Source organism: Mastigoproctus giganteus, chromosome 1 (genome assembly GCF_048544385.1).
Source record: "Mastigoproctus giganteus isolate SK-2022 chromosome 1, ASM4854438v1, whole genome shotgun sequence".
Taxonomy (NCBI): domain Eukaryota; kingdom Metazoa; phylum Arthropoda; class Arachnida; order Uropygi; family Thelyphonidae; genus Mastigoproctus; species Mastigoproctus giganteus.
This window is the reverse complement of record NC_143575.1, coordinates 142,796,564-142,814,608: the sequence shown is the minus strand read 5'-3', so window position 1 is coordinate 142,814,608 and position 18,045 is coordinate 142,796,564. Positions and strand designations below refer to the sequence as shown.

Sequence of the window (18,045 nt, the reverse complement as noted above, 5' to 3'; positions counted from 1 at the left end):
TTGTTTTAGAACTGCTGGAATGAGCACAGAGAATGACAAAAAAGTTGGCAAGCGGATAAAAGGGATGCACTTAACAAGAAAGGCTTCAGTTCCTCAAACTGCAGCATCTGGAGACTAGGCACCTATAAGGTGATCTGACTGAGGTGTTTAAGGCTTTGAATAGATTGAACAACTCAATGCTGATGGGATTCTTCCTCAGACCACACACGCGGCAGCACAAATTCAAATTGAGGGAGGGTTGCAGAACATGTGTGCAAGCTTGCCTTTAGTCAGTGGGTAGTTGATAGTTCAGATAAATTCAAGGAAAAACTAGACAAACTATTGGAGGGAATAAATAGATGAAATGGGAGGTGGGTTTTTTTTGGTTGATGCTCTTAAAGTTTGCTTTCCTGCACCATTTTCCACTGCTAATTTACAGTAAGGTTTGTTTCTATAAGATATTCCCACTACAGATGCCGACCGGGCTAGCCGAGTGGGTAAAGTACCTGCCCGGCAACCCAAAGGTCGCGGGTTCGATTCCCGCCTCGGGCTTGGATCAAAGTACTGCAAAAACCTTGGGAGGTGCAATATGGCCACAGAAGCCGATGCGCCAACAACTACCAAATCAAAAAAAAAAAAAAACCACTACAGATCAGTAGCATTCATTAGATCCCATTCAGCTGTGATTGACTCCTTTACTTGTCTTTAGTGTAGCATGAAGCCACTTTTATGGGTGTTCTTCCAAATGTGGTCATTTTGAGAAGTAGTTCAGAGTGCTGTGATGTGTGGTTTCAGCAAGCAGGTCCCCTGATTTAAGTCATCAGACCATTTTTTGGTGGACTAGCAGCATTTTCTAAGCATTTCTGGATTAAAAAGGGAGAATGGCTGCTAATCAGCTTTTCAGTTAGTGAATATTGGATGAGAAAGTGTAACCAGTTGTTTAGGCTTGTTTGTTAGTTTGTTATTTGGTTTTTAGGAGCATTAGCAACTAAGGCCATATTGATCCGGGAAATGCGGTGGTCATTCCCTGACCTTTCCACATCCTCCGTATTTGGTGATGATGGGTTCGAACCCTGGTCTAATAAAGAAGAATGTGCTACGCACTGCTGCTCCTTCCCACCTGGCTACAGTGGCACGTTGATCCTCCTTCCCACCTGGCTACAGTGGCACCCATGTCCTTTTGCTGTTTACCAAGAGAAGGTTTCTGACCATCCTGTTGTCTTGTCAGGTGAGACGGAACCATGACATGGTGTGTTGATAGAGTCCAGTGTCCTCTGCTTTTGGTCCCTAGTGAGAGAACTTTTCTGCCAGCCCTAGCATTTGAAGGCAGTGCCACTAGGGTGACCAATTGACTATTAGAACAGCAATGTTAGAAAAATAAAAAAAGGAAGGGAGGAGTGGGAATTTTTCCTTCCCTGCCTTCATTCATTACTTATACAAGGTGTGGCTATTAAATAACAAGATCATTACAATAAAATAAATATAATGAAATATATCATACCTTACAAGGTTATCTCCCTCAAAATAATTGCCTTGAGCTTAAACACACTTTTCCATAAGTTTCTTCCAAGCAGAGAAACATTTCTAGAAGTCATCTTCTGTAAGTCCTTTTAACACTTCAGCCTTTTTTTTTTCTAAATATCTTTAGTGGACTGAAAATTGGTTCTCTTAACTACACATTTCAGTTTAGAAAAGAGAAAAAAAATTCACAAGTAACTAGGTCTAGTGAATACAGTGCATGTTCACACACACACACACAGGATTTATTTTTTGGCCATAAACTGAAGAACAGAATGTATTGTATGCCTTGAGGGTGCATCCAACCATCCACAAAAGTATTGTTTCCTTCATATTTCTTCATGCAGCCTTGTAAGCACTTTTAGGTGGTAAGTTTGATTGACAGTCTGATTTGGTGGGACATATTCAGCAATAATAATTCCTTTAATATCGAAGAAAACAAAAAGCATGGGTTTTCGTTTTTGACATTGTGTTTTTTTTTTTTTTGGTCTGGTGGATTGTTTTGTCTTCCATTTCAATGACCATCATTTAGTTTTTCGGTCATACTGGAAGAGCCAACTTTCATCGCAAGTAATTACAGTACTCAGAAAGTCTGATCTTCTTCAATATTTTTCAAAACATCTTCACAAACTTGGAGTCTTCTCATTTGTTGATCCTCATTCAAAATTTTTGGCACACACACACTTTTCTCATGCCTAAATTTTCAGTTAAAATTTGCCTGTTCCTTTGTCCATACCAAGTTCTGATGCAACCATTCTAATGATTAAACAACGATCACTTCTAATCAACATCCTTAGCCGGTCAACATTTTCATTTTCCAGTTTCTGTGGATACCAGAAAGTCTGGTCTTCATCATCTACATTCTCTCTGCCTTTTAAAATATCTTTTATGGCATTCAAAAATGTGAGCTCTTGACATAGTACCTTCCCCATAAACTAGAGGTAACAACTCAATTTTCAATAGATGTTTTCCTTGGTTTTGTTAAAAATTTGAGGATGATTTGTTGTTCGATTCTTTTGGCTGTCATTTTTCTGGCAAACTGCAAAAACACAAGCTAATGAAAACTTGTCTCACTGCAAAGCGAATGAGCATGTTGGATCATAAATTGGCAGACAACTCGGGAAAAGTCAAAGTCAAATGTAGGGTAGGGTAGATGCCCTCAAATAAATTAAAATGGGAGGCCCCGTCAAGCTCTCAGCTGCCCAACTCAATGCCAGAGCTCACTCTTGTGCATCAGACAACACAGCAGCAATCTACAAGGTAGAATGCACTGGTCCTACAGGAATTAGGCGCCTCCGTAGCCAAGTGGGCAGGAGCAACAGTGCATAGCACATGCTTCTTGATTAGACCAGGGTTCGAGCCTGTGACTACCAAATACGGAGGATGCGGAAAGGTCAGGTACTGCATATCCCCGGAGCAATATGGCCTTAGTTGCTAATGCTCCTAAAAACCAAATAACAATTGTTGGTGACTACTGTCATGAAAATGGGAAATATGTTGTTCACGAAGGACAGGTGGAATAGGACCAGGGGTATGTCTGCAATGGGTAAAAGTAGACTACATTGTAGAGCAGATATATTTTAAGGGCACAAAAGAAAGGTGATACTGTAATACACATTAGAACTAATGATATTAAGAGCAAGAGATTTGAGGACTTAACAAGGGCAATGTTGGCAAAAGTCATGTGTTAGGATTAAATTTGAAAGTGTCTGCAATTCTGCCCAGACACGATAGGAGGGAGTATGTTAGCATTAGTAGAGGCATATGATGCAAGAAAGCAAGCTTATTCAGCATCAGCCAAAAAAAAAAAAAAAAAAAAACACACACACCACTCCCATTTCACCCCTCCGTTCGTTCGAAATACCTGTCCAGTTGAGCTGCTTTAAATTTGTTTAGGCTATCAACTTCAACAACAAGTGATGGAAGTCAGTTCCACCAACCAACCACCCGTTCCACCAACTAGTCTCCAGACTCTGTAATTTGCAAAACTTAAGCCTTTCTTCGTAAGAGCAACTCTTTGTTCCATTCACTAAATTTCCGCACATCTATCCGACATCCGTCCTTCCTCAATTTGAATTTATGCCCTCTGATGTGATTATTCTGAGCAAGATGAAGAATCCCATTGGCATTGAGCATGCTCAAACCATTCAAGGCCTTATACACCTCTATCAGATCACCTCGCCGGTGCCTAGTCTCCAGACTCTGTAATTTGCAAAACTTTTCTTTCTTTGTAAGCCTTTCTTCGTAAGAGCAACCCTTTGTTCCATTCACTAATCTTGTTGCCCTTCTCTGTACCCGTTCCAGCAGCTCTACATCCTTCTTGAAATGAGGCCTCCAGACCTGTATACAGTACTCAAGATGTGGCCTAACCATTGCCTTATACAAGGGAATAATCACCTCCTTATCCCTGCTAGAAAAATTCCTGTATATCATTGACAAGACACCATGAGCTACTCTTGCAGTTCGTCTGCACTGCTCAGAGAACTTCACATCTGCCTGCACAATTACCCCCAGGTCCTTTTCATTCTCCACCACTGTCAGTGAAGTACCGCAGAGTTGATACGTTGCTCTGGGGTTACTGTTTCCCATATGTAGTACTTTACATTTGTTAATGTTAAACTTCATTTGCCACCTCTCAGCCCATCTGTTCAACCTTTCCAGATCCTGTTGCAGCAGCATAGTGTCAGTAGTGTCCTTAACAACCCTGCCAACCTTTGTATCATCTGTAAACTTGGACATTAAACTTGATATCCCATCATCAATATCATTCATAAACACCGAAAACAACAACGGACCCAACACTGAACCCTGAGGAACTCCACTAATAACATTAGTCCACGTTGAGCAGTGTCCATTGATTACCACTCTGTCTTCTGCCACTCAACCATCCCCTTATCCATAGCAGCAATTTGCCTCCAATGCCACACTGCTCCAATTTGTGCAGCAGTCTTCCATGTGCAACAGTATCAAAAGCCTTTCTAAGATCCAAATATATAATATCAAAGTTATTCCCTGCATCCAGTTCTTTTGTGACTACATCATAGTATCCAATCAAATTGGTCAGGCAAGACCTGCCCTTAACAAAACCATGCTGCGTCTGAGATATAACTGAATTCTTGTCTAGATGATCCTGCAGTGCTTCTTTAACCAGTGCCTCCATTAATTTACCTGGAACAGAAGTTAAACTAACAGGTCTATATTTACTTGTGTCAGCCTTTGATCCTCCTTTGTGAATTGGGGTTACATTTGCACATCTCCAGTCTATGGGTACCTCCCCTGAGTCCAAAGAAGCTCTCATAATTATGGCTAGGGGTTTGCTTACTTCCTTTGCTGCCTCCTTTAATATAACTGGATAGATCCCATCCACCCCAGGTGCCTTTTTTATGTTTATCCTCAACAATCTCTCCTCCACTTTCCTCTCAGTTATTACAAAATCATCCAGCTTACTGCCAATGTTTACTTTACCTACATCATTCTCCTTCCTGAATAACTCCTCATGCGTGAATGTAGATGCAAAATACTCATTTAGATTGTTAGCCACCTGAGCAGGATCCTCAACTATTGAACCATCAATATCCAGTGGACCAATCTGATTCATCCCTTTCCTTCTTGAGTTTAAATATGTAAAGAACTCTTTTCTGTTTTTCTTTGCTTCCTTTGCCAAGGATTTTTCGTAGTCTGCCTTTGCCTGCCTAATCTCCTTTGTGACTTGGTTACAGACCAACTTATATCTATCATAGGCTTCCATGTCACCCATTAATTTGTATGTAACCCATGCATTTTTCTTCTCTGCCACATGTCTCATTAGTTCATCTGACAACCATTTAGGCCTAAACCTTGAACAATATTTCTTAGTTGGTATGTAAAGCCTGGTAGCCTCCAATATTAGTTCCTTGAATGCTTCCCATTTTGAGTTTGCCGTTGGTAACGTCATCAGTTGGTCCCACTGTATAGAATTTAAATACTGTCTCAGTCCATCATAGTCGCCTTTACGAAAACAAAAACCCTTCCCTTTACCTCTGATGGTAGTTACCTCCTTGAGTAAATCCCACTTCAACACACTGTGATCACTGCCACCTAGTGGTTCATTTATCTGCAGATTCTTAATGCATGAAGAATCACTACTGATAATCAGATCAAGGGTATTGCTCCCTCTTGTTGCCTCACGAACATGCTGATGTAGAAAACAATCATCCAATAAATCCACAAAAGCCTTGCTAGTGTGTGAGTGACCAGCCCCCAAATTCCAGTCAATATTTGGGAAATTAAAATCCCCCATTATAAGACTCTCTGATTTACTGGCCCACTCTATTTCCCTGTACAATATCTTATTATACTCATCAGAGTCATTAGGCCTATAGCACACTCCTACTCTCAATTTTTATTTCCCTATGCTTATGTCACACCAAACTGACTCGACACTGCCCTATCCATCGATGTCGACTGGCTTCACTTCCTCGGACTTTATGTGTTTCTTAATTAATAGCTTAACCCCTCCTCCCCTCCTGTCTATCCTTTCTATACACATTGTATTCCCCAAATTCCAGTTCCGCGTTACTTATATCTGTGTGACACCACGTCTCTGATATCCCAACAATATCTGCCTTTGATGTTTTGAGCAATACCTTAAATTCATCAAATTTATTTACCAAACTCCTAGCATTGGTGTACACGCAGGTATACATGCATCTGTTTCTATTCTTAGCTACCCTAACACAACCCATGTGTTTACTTGTACCGCAATGACTCCCAGCAGTCTCTGAAATATCCTGCATCTTGTTTTTCAGGCTTCTGCTCATTTCAATAGAAGCAGTGCAAGAATCACTTCCACCTCTGCCAGTGGCTACTGTTAATCTATTAGTCCTTGTATCACCCCCAACTAGCAGTTTTCCGACCCACCTAACACTGCCTCGACAGCATCAGCAAAAATTCTTGCACCCTTTCTATTTATGTGTATCCCATCCCTGTAGAAGCAATCTCTCCTGTTAACAAGTACAGTCCAGGCTGAAAAAAATTCTACCCCTTGAGCCTTGCACAATCCCTCCAGGGCCGAATTGATCGACAAGGCTCTCATCATATACTCCCTCCTATCGTGTCTGGGCAGAATTGCAGACACTTTCAAATTCAACCCTAATTCACGGCTTTTTTTCAACAGTGACCTGTAATTGCTAAGTAATTCCGCCGGTCTCCTATTCTTAATATCATTTGTGCCAACGTGTACAACTATATCACCTTTTGTGCCCTTAAAAGATGATATCCTCTCTACAACGTCATCAACCTTTGCCCCTGGCAGCTGGTCCTATTCCACCTATCCTTTTTTACAAAGCATGTTCCCCGTTTCCCTGACAATAGAGTCACCAATGTTGAGAGCCTTTTCAATCAATTTGGCCCTGGAGAGAATGTGCAAGGCTCACGGCGTAGAATTTTTCACAGCATGATCTGGGCTTGTTAACAGGAAAACATTTTACAGGGATAGGCTACAATTGAATAGAAGGGGTGCAAGAATATTTGCAGATGCTATTGAGTCAGTGATAGGTGGCATACAAAGACTAATAGTTTCATTAGAGCCACAGGCAGAGGTGAAAGTGATTCTTGCATTACTACTATTGGTACATGCAGCAGCCTGGAAAGCAAGGTGTCTAGGATTTCAGGCCCTGCTGTGGATGGCCATCATGGAACAAATGAATACATGAGCTGTGTTAGGGTAACTAAGAGTAAGAACATGTGCATGTATACTTGAATGTACACTAATGCTAGAAGTATTTAGGGAAATGTGTTAGGGTAACTAAGAGTAAGAATATGTGCATGTATACTTGAATGTATGCTAATGCTAGAAGTATTGTAAATAAATTTGATGAATTTGAAGTACTGATTATTTCGTCAAATGCAGAAATTGTTTGAAGAGCAGAGACATGGTGTCACTCAGACATAAGTGATGCTGAATTTGAATATAGGGAGTACAATACATACAGGAAGGACAAGAGAGGTGGAGGGGTTATACTCTTAGTTAAGAAGAAAATTAAATCTATGGCAGTGCATCCAGTTGACTTGGGTGATGAGTGCAATGTTGAGTCAGTTTAGTGTGATATAAGCACTGGGAAAACAAAATTGAGAGTAGGATTTTGTTATAGGCCTAATGGCTGTGATGAGTATACCAAACAGATATACAGAGAAATAGTGTTTGTTTGTTATTTGGTTTTTAGGAGCATTAGCAACTAAGGCCATATTGCTCCAGGGATATGCAGTACCTGACCTTTCCGCAACCTCTGTATTTGGTGGTCATGGGTTTGAACCCCGGTCTAATCAAGAAGATTGTGCTACGCACTGCTGCTCCTGCACACCTGGCTACGGAGACACTGAAATAGTGAGCTAGCAAATCAGAATGTCTCAAATTGGGGGTTTCTGCAGACCTTTCAGGACCAAGATATTGACAAGGAAAACAACAATTTTCTGAAAGTGATAAAGCCCAAGAAACCTATAGGTAAAAAAGAAATCCAAAGAAGAAAAATTAATCAGGAAACATTTGTCATGATGAATCGAAGATGACAAATGAAGAGCAAGATAAACACCGACAAGGACAAAATTCAGTGTACTGAGTTACGCAAAGCCATTAGAAAGAGACTCAGAGAAAAGTAGAACAAGCATTAAGGGAAAGCAAAGGACATATATCAGTAGTCATGAGCAGTAATACAGAAACACAAATGATACTGAAACTGAAGAATAGAGATGGTGTACTTATAAATAACAGAGAAGGCATAATTCAAATAGCAGAAAACTACTTTCAAGAATTATATAAGGAGCGAGGAAATTATGCAAGCAGTGGGGAAGATGAATCACACATTAAAAACACATACAACGTACCTGATATCCTTCCTAATGAGGTAGAACATGCATTGAAGAAAATGAAGAATCAGAAAGCCCCAGGTAAAGATGAAGTTACTGTAGAGTTGTTAAAATTGGGAGGAAGCACCACGACACAGAAACTGGCAAGACTTCACAAAATACATTAGGAAAGGTGTGACACCTAAGGAGTGGAATAATGCAATCATAATTTTGCTGTATAAGAAAGGAGATAAATCAGAAATTGGAAATTACAGACCAATTAGCTTGTTGTCCCACATCTACAAGTTGTTCATAAGGGTCGTTACTAACAAATTAGAAAGAATACTTGATGAAAATCAACCGAAAGAGCAATCACGCTTTAGGACAGGATTCTCAACTATGGATCACCTTCACATAATATCGCAGCTAATGGAGAAAGCAAATGAATATAAAACACCATTATGCCTGGCATTTGCGGATTATGAAAAGGCATTTGACTCCGTACATAAGACAATGTTTCAGGCACTAGAAAGGCAAGGCATAGACACCGCATACATTATGATTTTGAAGAAATACACGAGAACGCCACCTCCTTTATTAGACTAGACAAAAGACAATAGCAAATTTAAAAAAATCACTATATATCTTATCAATATAGTTTTTATCTAATAATCAGAAACTAACCTTTAATGCCTGATTAAAATTCTCTACGAGATGCAGCCATTGAGCTGTCTGTTTAGAAAAATGTGTGGCATTGGCGTGCAATTGTTTGGCTTCTGAATCCAGTCTTTTCTGATTCAAATATGCTTGAGCGACTCTGCAACAAAATACAACAGATTATAATAAAAATTGTGTTCAATCTAATTCTTATCTCTTCCTTTTTGAGTTGATTTTAAAATATCATTCAGAGGTGCCTATTGCTTTAATAGAATATATTGTAAATATCTGATATCTTCATGTCTCTTATGCATCCCAAATATTCACTGGTCACGTTTTAATTTTATCATTTACCACTTGTTTTGGATGTTTTCTGTTCCAAAGGGAGGTCTCTCCCCAGAGGGAGGTATAAAGTGTGCACATCATTTTACTGTTGATAGCTTTCACCACTGACCGCAATAGATAAGTTTATTTTCTTTGCAAAGATAAATTTTTATTCTTTGTTCATGGAATGGGTCAACTTTTGCTGTTACAGCTTGCAGTTCCCTATTACACAGAAGACCACCAAGGCCAATGCTTCAGGGGGCTTCTCACAGTACCGGTGCTTAAAAATTGTCAAGCAAGTGAGTACGCAACAGACCAAGTTAGCAACAAGTATTTCAGTGTGCCTTCACATTGCTAAGCAAGCAATTCTTGGAACCAGAGCTGTCTGCAAATTCTGAAAAATTTTGGGGATAGAATTTTGAACAATAAATTGTATTCACCTATTAAAGAATAAGTTTTTTAATCATATTCAAAATAAAGGAAATTTAATTTGTTCTCTGCTTTTTTCATGCAACAACTGACTTCTAATTTTAGATGTGGCTTAAAAAACTGGAGCCTATCCAAATTTCATTAAAACTGAAGAAAAAATATGCAAACTTAGTCTAAGAAATAAATTTATGGATCTGGCAAAAAAAAATAAAATAAAATAAATAAAAAAACATTGAGAGAAAAGGATCCTAAACCCATTACGGGGTTATCTCCTCTCCACATGCTTTCCAATACACTAATCCATAAATCATTACTCCTTGAGCATTCTAGACACTTGTTTGTAAGGGAAAACAAGAAATTCAGATTGTATTAATAATAATAAAATATAGGATATATTTTACTATTAAATAATACTATTAATAAAAATAAATAGATAAAAAAATAGAAAAATACTAATTCTACTATTATAAATAAAACACGAATAATAATAAGTTGACATATTATTATTATTATTACAACAACTAGGAGACAAGTTGCTGTATGTGGATGGATGGGCAGGAAAAAGATATGTAGGTGCTTTACTTAAAAGCAGTGCTTTTTTTGTAAAAAAAAAAGTGCCGGTAATCATTCTTTGCTATCAGGAATAATTGAAAATTAAAAGGATATGAAAAGTATTCTGAAAATTATTTTTTCCTGATATTGTTACTTTACCGCAATAATTACACTCAAACACCAGCCAAGCGATTAAAATTTTACTATAAAATAAAATACAAAAATAAAATACTATGATACAAATATCGGGAGACTAAACTATTACAATAAAATAAAATAAGTTATGATAAAACAATTAAAAACAATGCTAAAATCGTTAAAATTTACTAAAATACCGAAGCTTTCGGAGACTGCTGTCTCCTTCAACAGTGTACTGTTACTGCAGTTACACATTCTTAAGTAGTATTTTATTATATTTTATTTTTGTATTTTATTTTATTTTATTTTAAAATTTTTAATCACTTGGCTGGTGTTTGAGTGTAATTATTGCAGTATGGAATTTCCCAGCCCCATAGGCCTGTTTGAAGATAGATTGTTACTTTAGTTTTCAGAATAAGAACAACAAATTAAGCATTAATACACAGTTTATTAAGCATAAATTTATTATTCAAGTATATAAAAAAATAAAATGTGAGTAAAATAAGTAAAAATAATTTCATAATAAAGTTTTTGTAGAATATTCCAAATTTTTATGAAGTTCTCATCCAAACACTCTATGCTAGGAGTCAGCAACCTTTTTTGAGTGAAGAGCCATTTTTGATCTAATTATAAAAAAAAAGAGTCCGAAGAGCCACACCTTAGCTCAAGCTGGGGGGGGAAGAGTTTTTTATGAAAAGGAATAGATTGGGAAGGTGTTTATTAAAAATATATATATATATATATTTTGAAATATTATTTATTAATACTGAAAAAACGGAACAAACATCCAATTAGGTACAAATTAATGTGACTTTTTCTGATGAACTTCTTGAGCAAGTGTCTCTCAACATCATGCGAGTATGTCGTAATTAAACATACTGAGCTTTAAACATGCTCGCATTGTTCAGACGACGGTTTCTTGATTTATTTTTAATATAGTTCATGTTCAAAAATATTTGCCCACAGAAATATGTCAAAACCAAAAACTGAGAGAAGTCCAAACGCAAATATTTTCCAATTTTTATATATGGGTCCAGTAAGCTACTCTAAGCATCAAACACAATTTGGTCTGCATTTTAAAGTCGCCTATCGCCGTCCACTTGTGTAGAACTGCAAGGGCAGCCTTTTGCCTCTCCAAATCCTCAATTTCAATTTTAAGGCATTTTAGTCTTGCACTCCACATGTCCTTGATTTTTAAGTCCTCTAACTCCATTTCAAACTGTGCTTCATATGAGCTGTAAAGTTAAAGAGCTGCAGTTACAGGTTAAAAGAGGTGCATGGCTCGTGAGCTGCAGGTTGCCGACCCCTGTCCTATGCCAACTTCTTTTCTTCCTCTTTGTGCGTCAGTTGTTGAATGACGTTTCCGAAGCAGCCACGACATATTTTGCTGGATCGAAGCGGGTCAGCGGTGGGCATACAATTTTAAGAAACAGTAGTGAAGAAACTGTTTTTGTCATCAACGAAGCGCTGGTTGGACTGGCGATCAGATTCATTTGTGAAAATCCTTGTTCACATTCAGTCGATGAAATTGGTATCATACTCAGTGTTCATCAAATGCTTCAATTCTTCTGAAACCTTATCAATTAGGTATCTCTTTCATTTATTGCATCTCTTTCATTTAACTGTAAACTAATCGACAATTTTCTAACTTGACTTTCACCAAATGCCAACAATTCGTGTTTAAATGGATTAATACCTTTGTTGTCCTAGTTTTCCTTCTCTCATCATCGGTATTGTCACTAGTTCTTAAATTTAAATTATTTCTTTTTTTTTTGAAACTGTCCGAAATGTCGGTGTCATTTGGATATTCAGGTACTGTGACCGGGTAAACAGAGATGGAAAAAAATGTGGATAATGCATTTCCGCGAAACAACAGATAATTATTTGTCAGGATAAAAGAAAATAACTTTTCTAATTCTCGAACGGGTGCTTACTATTGATTCAAAAAGGTGTCCAAACCTACGGCCCGCGAGGAAAGTGAACTAAAACAGCATTTTAAATTTTGTTATTTATCAAAAAATTTTTCTCATTACAGTGAAACTTCCCCTTAACGGACAGCCATGGGGAACGAAAATCTGTCCGTTAGAGAGAAGTGTCCGCTAACAAGAAGTCTGAGGGAGAAAAAAAAAAGAAAGAAAGAAAAATCGTTAAACGTTTAATGTAAAATTAAATTAAAATATATACAGATTTTGAACAATATTTTTGTAAATAATATACAATTACATACACAAGAGATAAAGAAAAATCATTAAACGTTTAATGTAAAATTAAATTAAATACAGATTTTGCACAATATTTTTGTAAATAATATACATACAATTGTGCTATGCATATTATGACTTTATCTTAAGAAATATACATACAGTAATCACTTATTTTCTTCTGCACATTCTACCGGCTGATAATTTTGTTTTCAACATTTGTCTGGAGTGAAGAAACCATCGAAAGTCCTTTAGTATCTTCTTCAGCAGCGGAAAAAATTTTTAAACGATTGATTTGTATGAGCGCTTCTTCTATTTTCATCAGTGGTTCTTCGTTAATGTTCTTCGACAGAATGACCTCCTTCCATTTCTTCATCCTCATGAGGAACTTCTTGAAAAATATCGATGATAATGTCGTTGATATCTAGAGCACCATCTTCTGTAGTGAGGTTCGAGTCTATATCTTTGTAGCCAGGGTCACTTGTAGCTGAAGTATCGTACATTATCAATAGATGTTGAAGTTCTTGTTCTTCTTGGTGCTCCACATTGCTGTTCACAACTTCAATTTTTGCGTTTGAGAAGCCAGACTTTACAAAACAGTTCACGACAGTTTGTTTTCTAATTGCGTTTACTGAAGAGGAAATTCATTGAATCGCATCTAGGATGCTGATTTTCTTTGCAAGATCACTCGCATATGTTACATTGTTCATGTTTGCAATGAGATGTCTTAAACCAGTTTTCTGTAGAGAAGTTTAAAATTTTTTATTATCCCTTGATCCAAGGGCTGACACTGCAGATGTGTTTGGTGGCAGAAAAACGATTTGAATGTTGGACAATTCAATGTGTGGGTGAGATGCAGCATTACCCATGAAAAGAATAATTTTTCTGTTTTGACAAATCATGTTTTGGTTAAAGTGATTTATCCATTCGCTCATGATATCTCGTGTCATCCACGCTTTTTTATTAGACTTCCAGTCAACATTCAAAAGATTCAACTTTATGCCCTTGAAACAACGAGGATTTTGTGGTTTTCCTATAACAAGAGGTTGTTCAAAGTCTCCCAGCATATTTGTACACAATAGTACAGTCAAGCGTTCCTTAGAAATTTTTCCGCCCTGGCACTTTTCGTTTTTTAGACTCATTGTTTTTTCAGGAAGAGCTTTAAAAAACAACCCTGTTTCGTCACAGTTGTAAATATCCTTAGCTTCAAAATCACGACATAAATCTTCCAATTTGACGGTCCACTCTGTCACAACCCCAGTATCAAGAGATCCACCTTCACCACTTACGGTTTTCCAAGAAATTTTATGCCGAGTTTTGAACTTGTCTAGCCATTCCACAGAAGCTTTGAACTCATTTACTCCCATAGATTTCTCAACCTCCAAAGCCTTTTCCCTAATCTTAGGCCCATTAATGGGAATTTTTTTAGCACGTGCACGACAAATTTGAAGTCCAACAGTTTTCGGGAATGATTTTTGAACCTGATCATTTAAGTGTTGCCAAAATTGTTTGAGCAGTTCATTCATTTTCTTTAGGATGTCGCTTACCTGCATCTTCTCGATTTTGAATTTTGCAGCGAGATTGCGAACACTATTTTTTTTGCCGATCATACGCATTAATGAGTTAGACTTTTTTTTTTTAAAGTTAAATGTTTACGAGAAGACATTGTGCACTTCACACGACACTGAACAAAAGACGAAAGGCCGACAAAATTTCCCCCCCCCTGCACACACCGAATTCATCAGAAGTTTTACACGTGCCTTAAAATTCTTGAAAAAGGGTTTAGAACCGCGACGTAAACCTTGATAAAATTCAGAGAATCGGAAATAGAAAATAAACACACGATTGAGGCAATACGTGGAAGAAACGTTCCTAGAAAAAGGGCCGTGAGCTCGCGCGCTGTCCGTTATTTGGAGATCAAATTAAGTGCTAATCTAAACGAAACAGTACAGATTGCCTGTAAGCATCCGTTACAGAGAATGTCCGCTAGACAGAAGCTGAAAACATGTTAAAACCAATAGAGGAGGGTTGGGGAATTTGAAAATGTCCATTGTAGAGAGATGTCCGTTAGGAGAAGTTTCACTGTATATGTTTTGTTCAGTAAATGTAATTGTGATTGTACTTAATAAAATTTTTGAATATTTTCAATTTTATTTTTACATGCAACAAGATATGGATAATGTAACACACTAAAGAAATCTAACTGAATAAACTGAATATTTTTGAATACAGCCCCTGTATGGGAAAAGGTTGGACACCACTGCAGTTTTTTTTTTTTTTGGTAGTTGTTGGCGCATCGACTTCTGTGGCCATAATGCGCCTCCCAAGGTTTTTGCAGTACTTTGATCCAAGCCCGAGGCGGGATTCGAACCCGCGACCTTTGAGTTGCCAGGCAGGCACTTTACCCTAGCCCGGTCAGCCACCACTGCAGTAGAAGGTGGGCCAGAGCCCATTGGGATCTGCATTGATCTGCTCACTCTTGACTAGCGCGACTCCTCCATATGTGGGACAGGTGGTCGGATAGGTTTTACCAGGTACCACTAAGTTGTAGAATGCTTTAGCTCTCTTAATGCGTGCAGCAGCACTAACTGCCTAAATTGCCTGAAGGCCAGAAATGCAAACAGTGCGTACTGAGTTAATTCTCTCCTAATCCGTTCGCTATATGAAAATTTTCTTCATTCAACGGAAACTATTTTAAATGTAACTTCCAATGGGAATTCAAAATAATTCTCTATAAAAAAACTTCGTTAAACGGAGGCGCGACTGAGTAATTTATAACTATAAAAATGGTTATACAGTTTTATATAGAAAATATCTTAAAAATAGACAGTAAAAAATGCAAATTTAGTTAAATAATTTTAAGCTTATTTGAATAGTAAGTAAACATGTGAAAAAAATTTACGGAATAATACAAATTTCGAAGTGTACTGCATCCAAAAATCACATGTCACTGTTAATAAAGATGCTGGTACACTGTACTGTTGCATACCGTCCCAAAAAAAGCACTGCTTAAAAGCATAAGTGCCTAAAACACTCACTTATTAAAATTTTTGTTTAATTTTGACATCCTTCACAAGATCTACAGTTACAGAAGGCAGGGACGGGCAGTTCAGCATGCATGGGCAAAACATTTCTTGCACGAGAATTAGCGACATCGCTCTGTAGCTCGCTCACTGGCAATGTGAAGGCTCTACAAACAAACTAACATGAAGTAAAATGTCGCTCTGACACTCACGCTTGCTTGTGCAATGTGTAGGCACCCTAATATAAATACAAGAATCATTTGAAATTAAATGTCTGCAGATGCTGAGATGTTGTTCTGGGGACTTTTTTACTCTGAGGAAAAAAGGAATTTACATTAATTGTTGTCGGCAACTATTCTTAGGTAGGAGCACTTGTTCCAAGTTGTTAGCAACTGTTCGTATATAGGAGTACTTGTTCTAAGGAGCTTTATTCACTGGGGAAGGTAACATATTTCAGCTGTTGGCTTCTATTGCTGTCCTTTGAAAGAGCTCACCCTTGTTTTTCTCTAAAAAAAAAGACAGCTGTAGAGTTTTCATATGTCTCAACGAGATCATGCTTGTAGAGTCCCCCCCCCTTCCTTTTGTCATAGGACCAAGGACATATACCTCCATGTTGCTCTACCATTTAGCAATAGGTTTAATTAGTTACAAATTTGTAGTCTAGACAAGTGTGCGTGCATGCACACACACACCAAAAATATATACACACACACACACACACACCAAAAATATACACCCACACTATTTTGTTGGGACTACGAACAAATACATACACACTTGTGTATATACATATCTGCAGCCAATCATGTAAATGCAGGAAACAGAGCACGCACGCATACACGCAAGCGAAAAGAAAACCATTGCCAAAATGGCACTTCACCGCAAAGCATTTTAACAATTTTTACACCAGCAGTAATATCAGCTGACTAAAGTCCTACTCCAATGACAAAATTCTTTTCTCTGAAAAGAAGTCTAATGATCCCTATTGAAAATAATCACATTCCTTGAATACAAAAACTGTCGATTTCTTCACTTTTTGTGGACCAAAAATGGCCACCATAACACACTACGATTTAACACACCTGTCGAACTGTTATGTAATTAAAGTTCAAACAAATTCAACTATTAAGCAGAGGATCACAAATAGTAACTAAACTACTAATTTAAGTTCCACTTAAGCTCCCGAAAAAGTTGTACCTCCAAAAAAGCAGGAAACAGAAAAAAACAGAAAAGTAGGAAACATAACAGCCTCATCAGCAGGTATTCTTTTTTTTGTTTATAGGTTTCTCATCCAGAATTTGTTTATCAGTTTCTTTAATTGAAAACTTGGTACGTAAATGATTCTAATACTAATTTGTATTTATGAAAGAGAATTTTTTTTTTTTTTTTTTACACTGGCAAAAAAAAAAAAAAAAAAAAATTTTCTTAGCACAATACCCCCTAACCTACTTACACATCACTTGATTCAAATTTTATCAAGTTGTGAATCCAAATTTCAGAAAATAAATTTTTTGGCTGGTTCCCTCTAAATTTTTAAATATTTGCTTTGAACACTTGTTTACAATTAGAATCTCAGTTATCAGTTGATTCAACCACTGCTCATCTCAATTGTCCAAATTATTCACTGTATGATTCCTTCATCCCGGAAAAATGTAAAGTTTACCCCAAACTTCCCCCATGGTTTGCGCCTGGATTATACACCTCCTACCTCTTAACAGAACATGGAGCAATCAAGGCCAAGATCTGTGCTATAGGCATTGAAGATCCTATGTGCTCCTGTGGTGGCCTAGAGAGCTGGCAGCACATTCTGCATGATTGCCCACTCTATGATGACTTGTGTTTGCAACTCATTACCAAAATTACCTTCCTTCCGAGGGATCAAGAGCTTCATCTTTTGGATAGTGGAGAAGAAAAACCAGGCCTTCTCTGACTTTTCACAGAACCTCTTCACTAGGAGAAGAGCCCTCATTGAAAGAGGGGTAACAATACTTCAGGTGCTGATCACAGAAAAATGCCAACACACGACTATGACGTGCAAACCCAGTAAACTTGAGTAAGAAATGAAAATACCAGGATAACAACAAAACTGGCTGACATCTCATACTTTGTGGGATAGAAACTTATATAGCCACCACTGTAATCTACAAACAGTTTGCAATGTCAATCCACCTAACAAATAAGACAACTCTTGATGCTTATTGAAATTAAGGACACAAAATAAGGCCATGACTTGCCCACCCAGAGAGGATTCCGAACATAAAATATAGCTGATGGACCTGACATTGATTGATAGACTACTGACTCTGAACTTGTATTCTAGGAACAGGAATATGAAAACACCAACTGGCAAGGTCGATCCCAACACCCTAGTGGGGACCACTTTGCACCCCCTTTTCACCTGG

The 18,045-nt window shown here is 37.6% G+C and overlaps 1 protein-coding gene across 1 annotated transcript in view; it reads right to left on the bottom strand.

Annotated features, from left to right (window-relative positions):
* The window catches only part of Blos1 (biogenesis of lysosome-related organelles complex 1 subunit 1), a 141,871-nt gene that overhangs the window by 52,011 nt on the left and 71,815 nt on the right, over positions 1–18,045 (bottom strand). Inside the window, exon 3 of the mRNA XM_090382424.1 lies at positions 9,004–9,136. Within this exon, the coding sequence (XP_090238550.1) occupies positions 9,004–9,136 (133 nt within the window). The remainder of the gene's footprint in view (positions 1–9,003; positions 9,137–18,045) is intronic.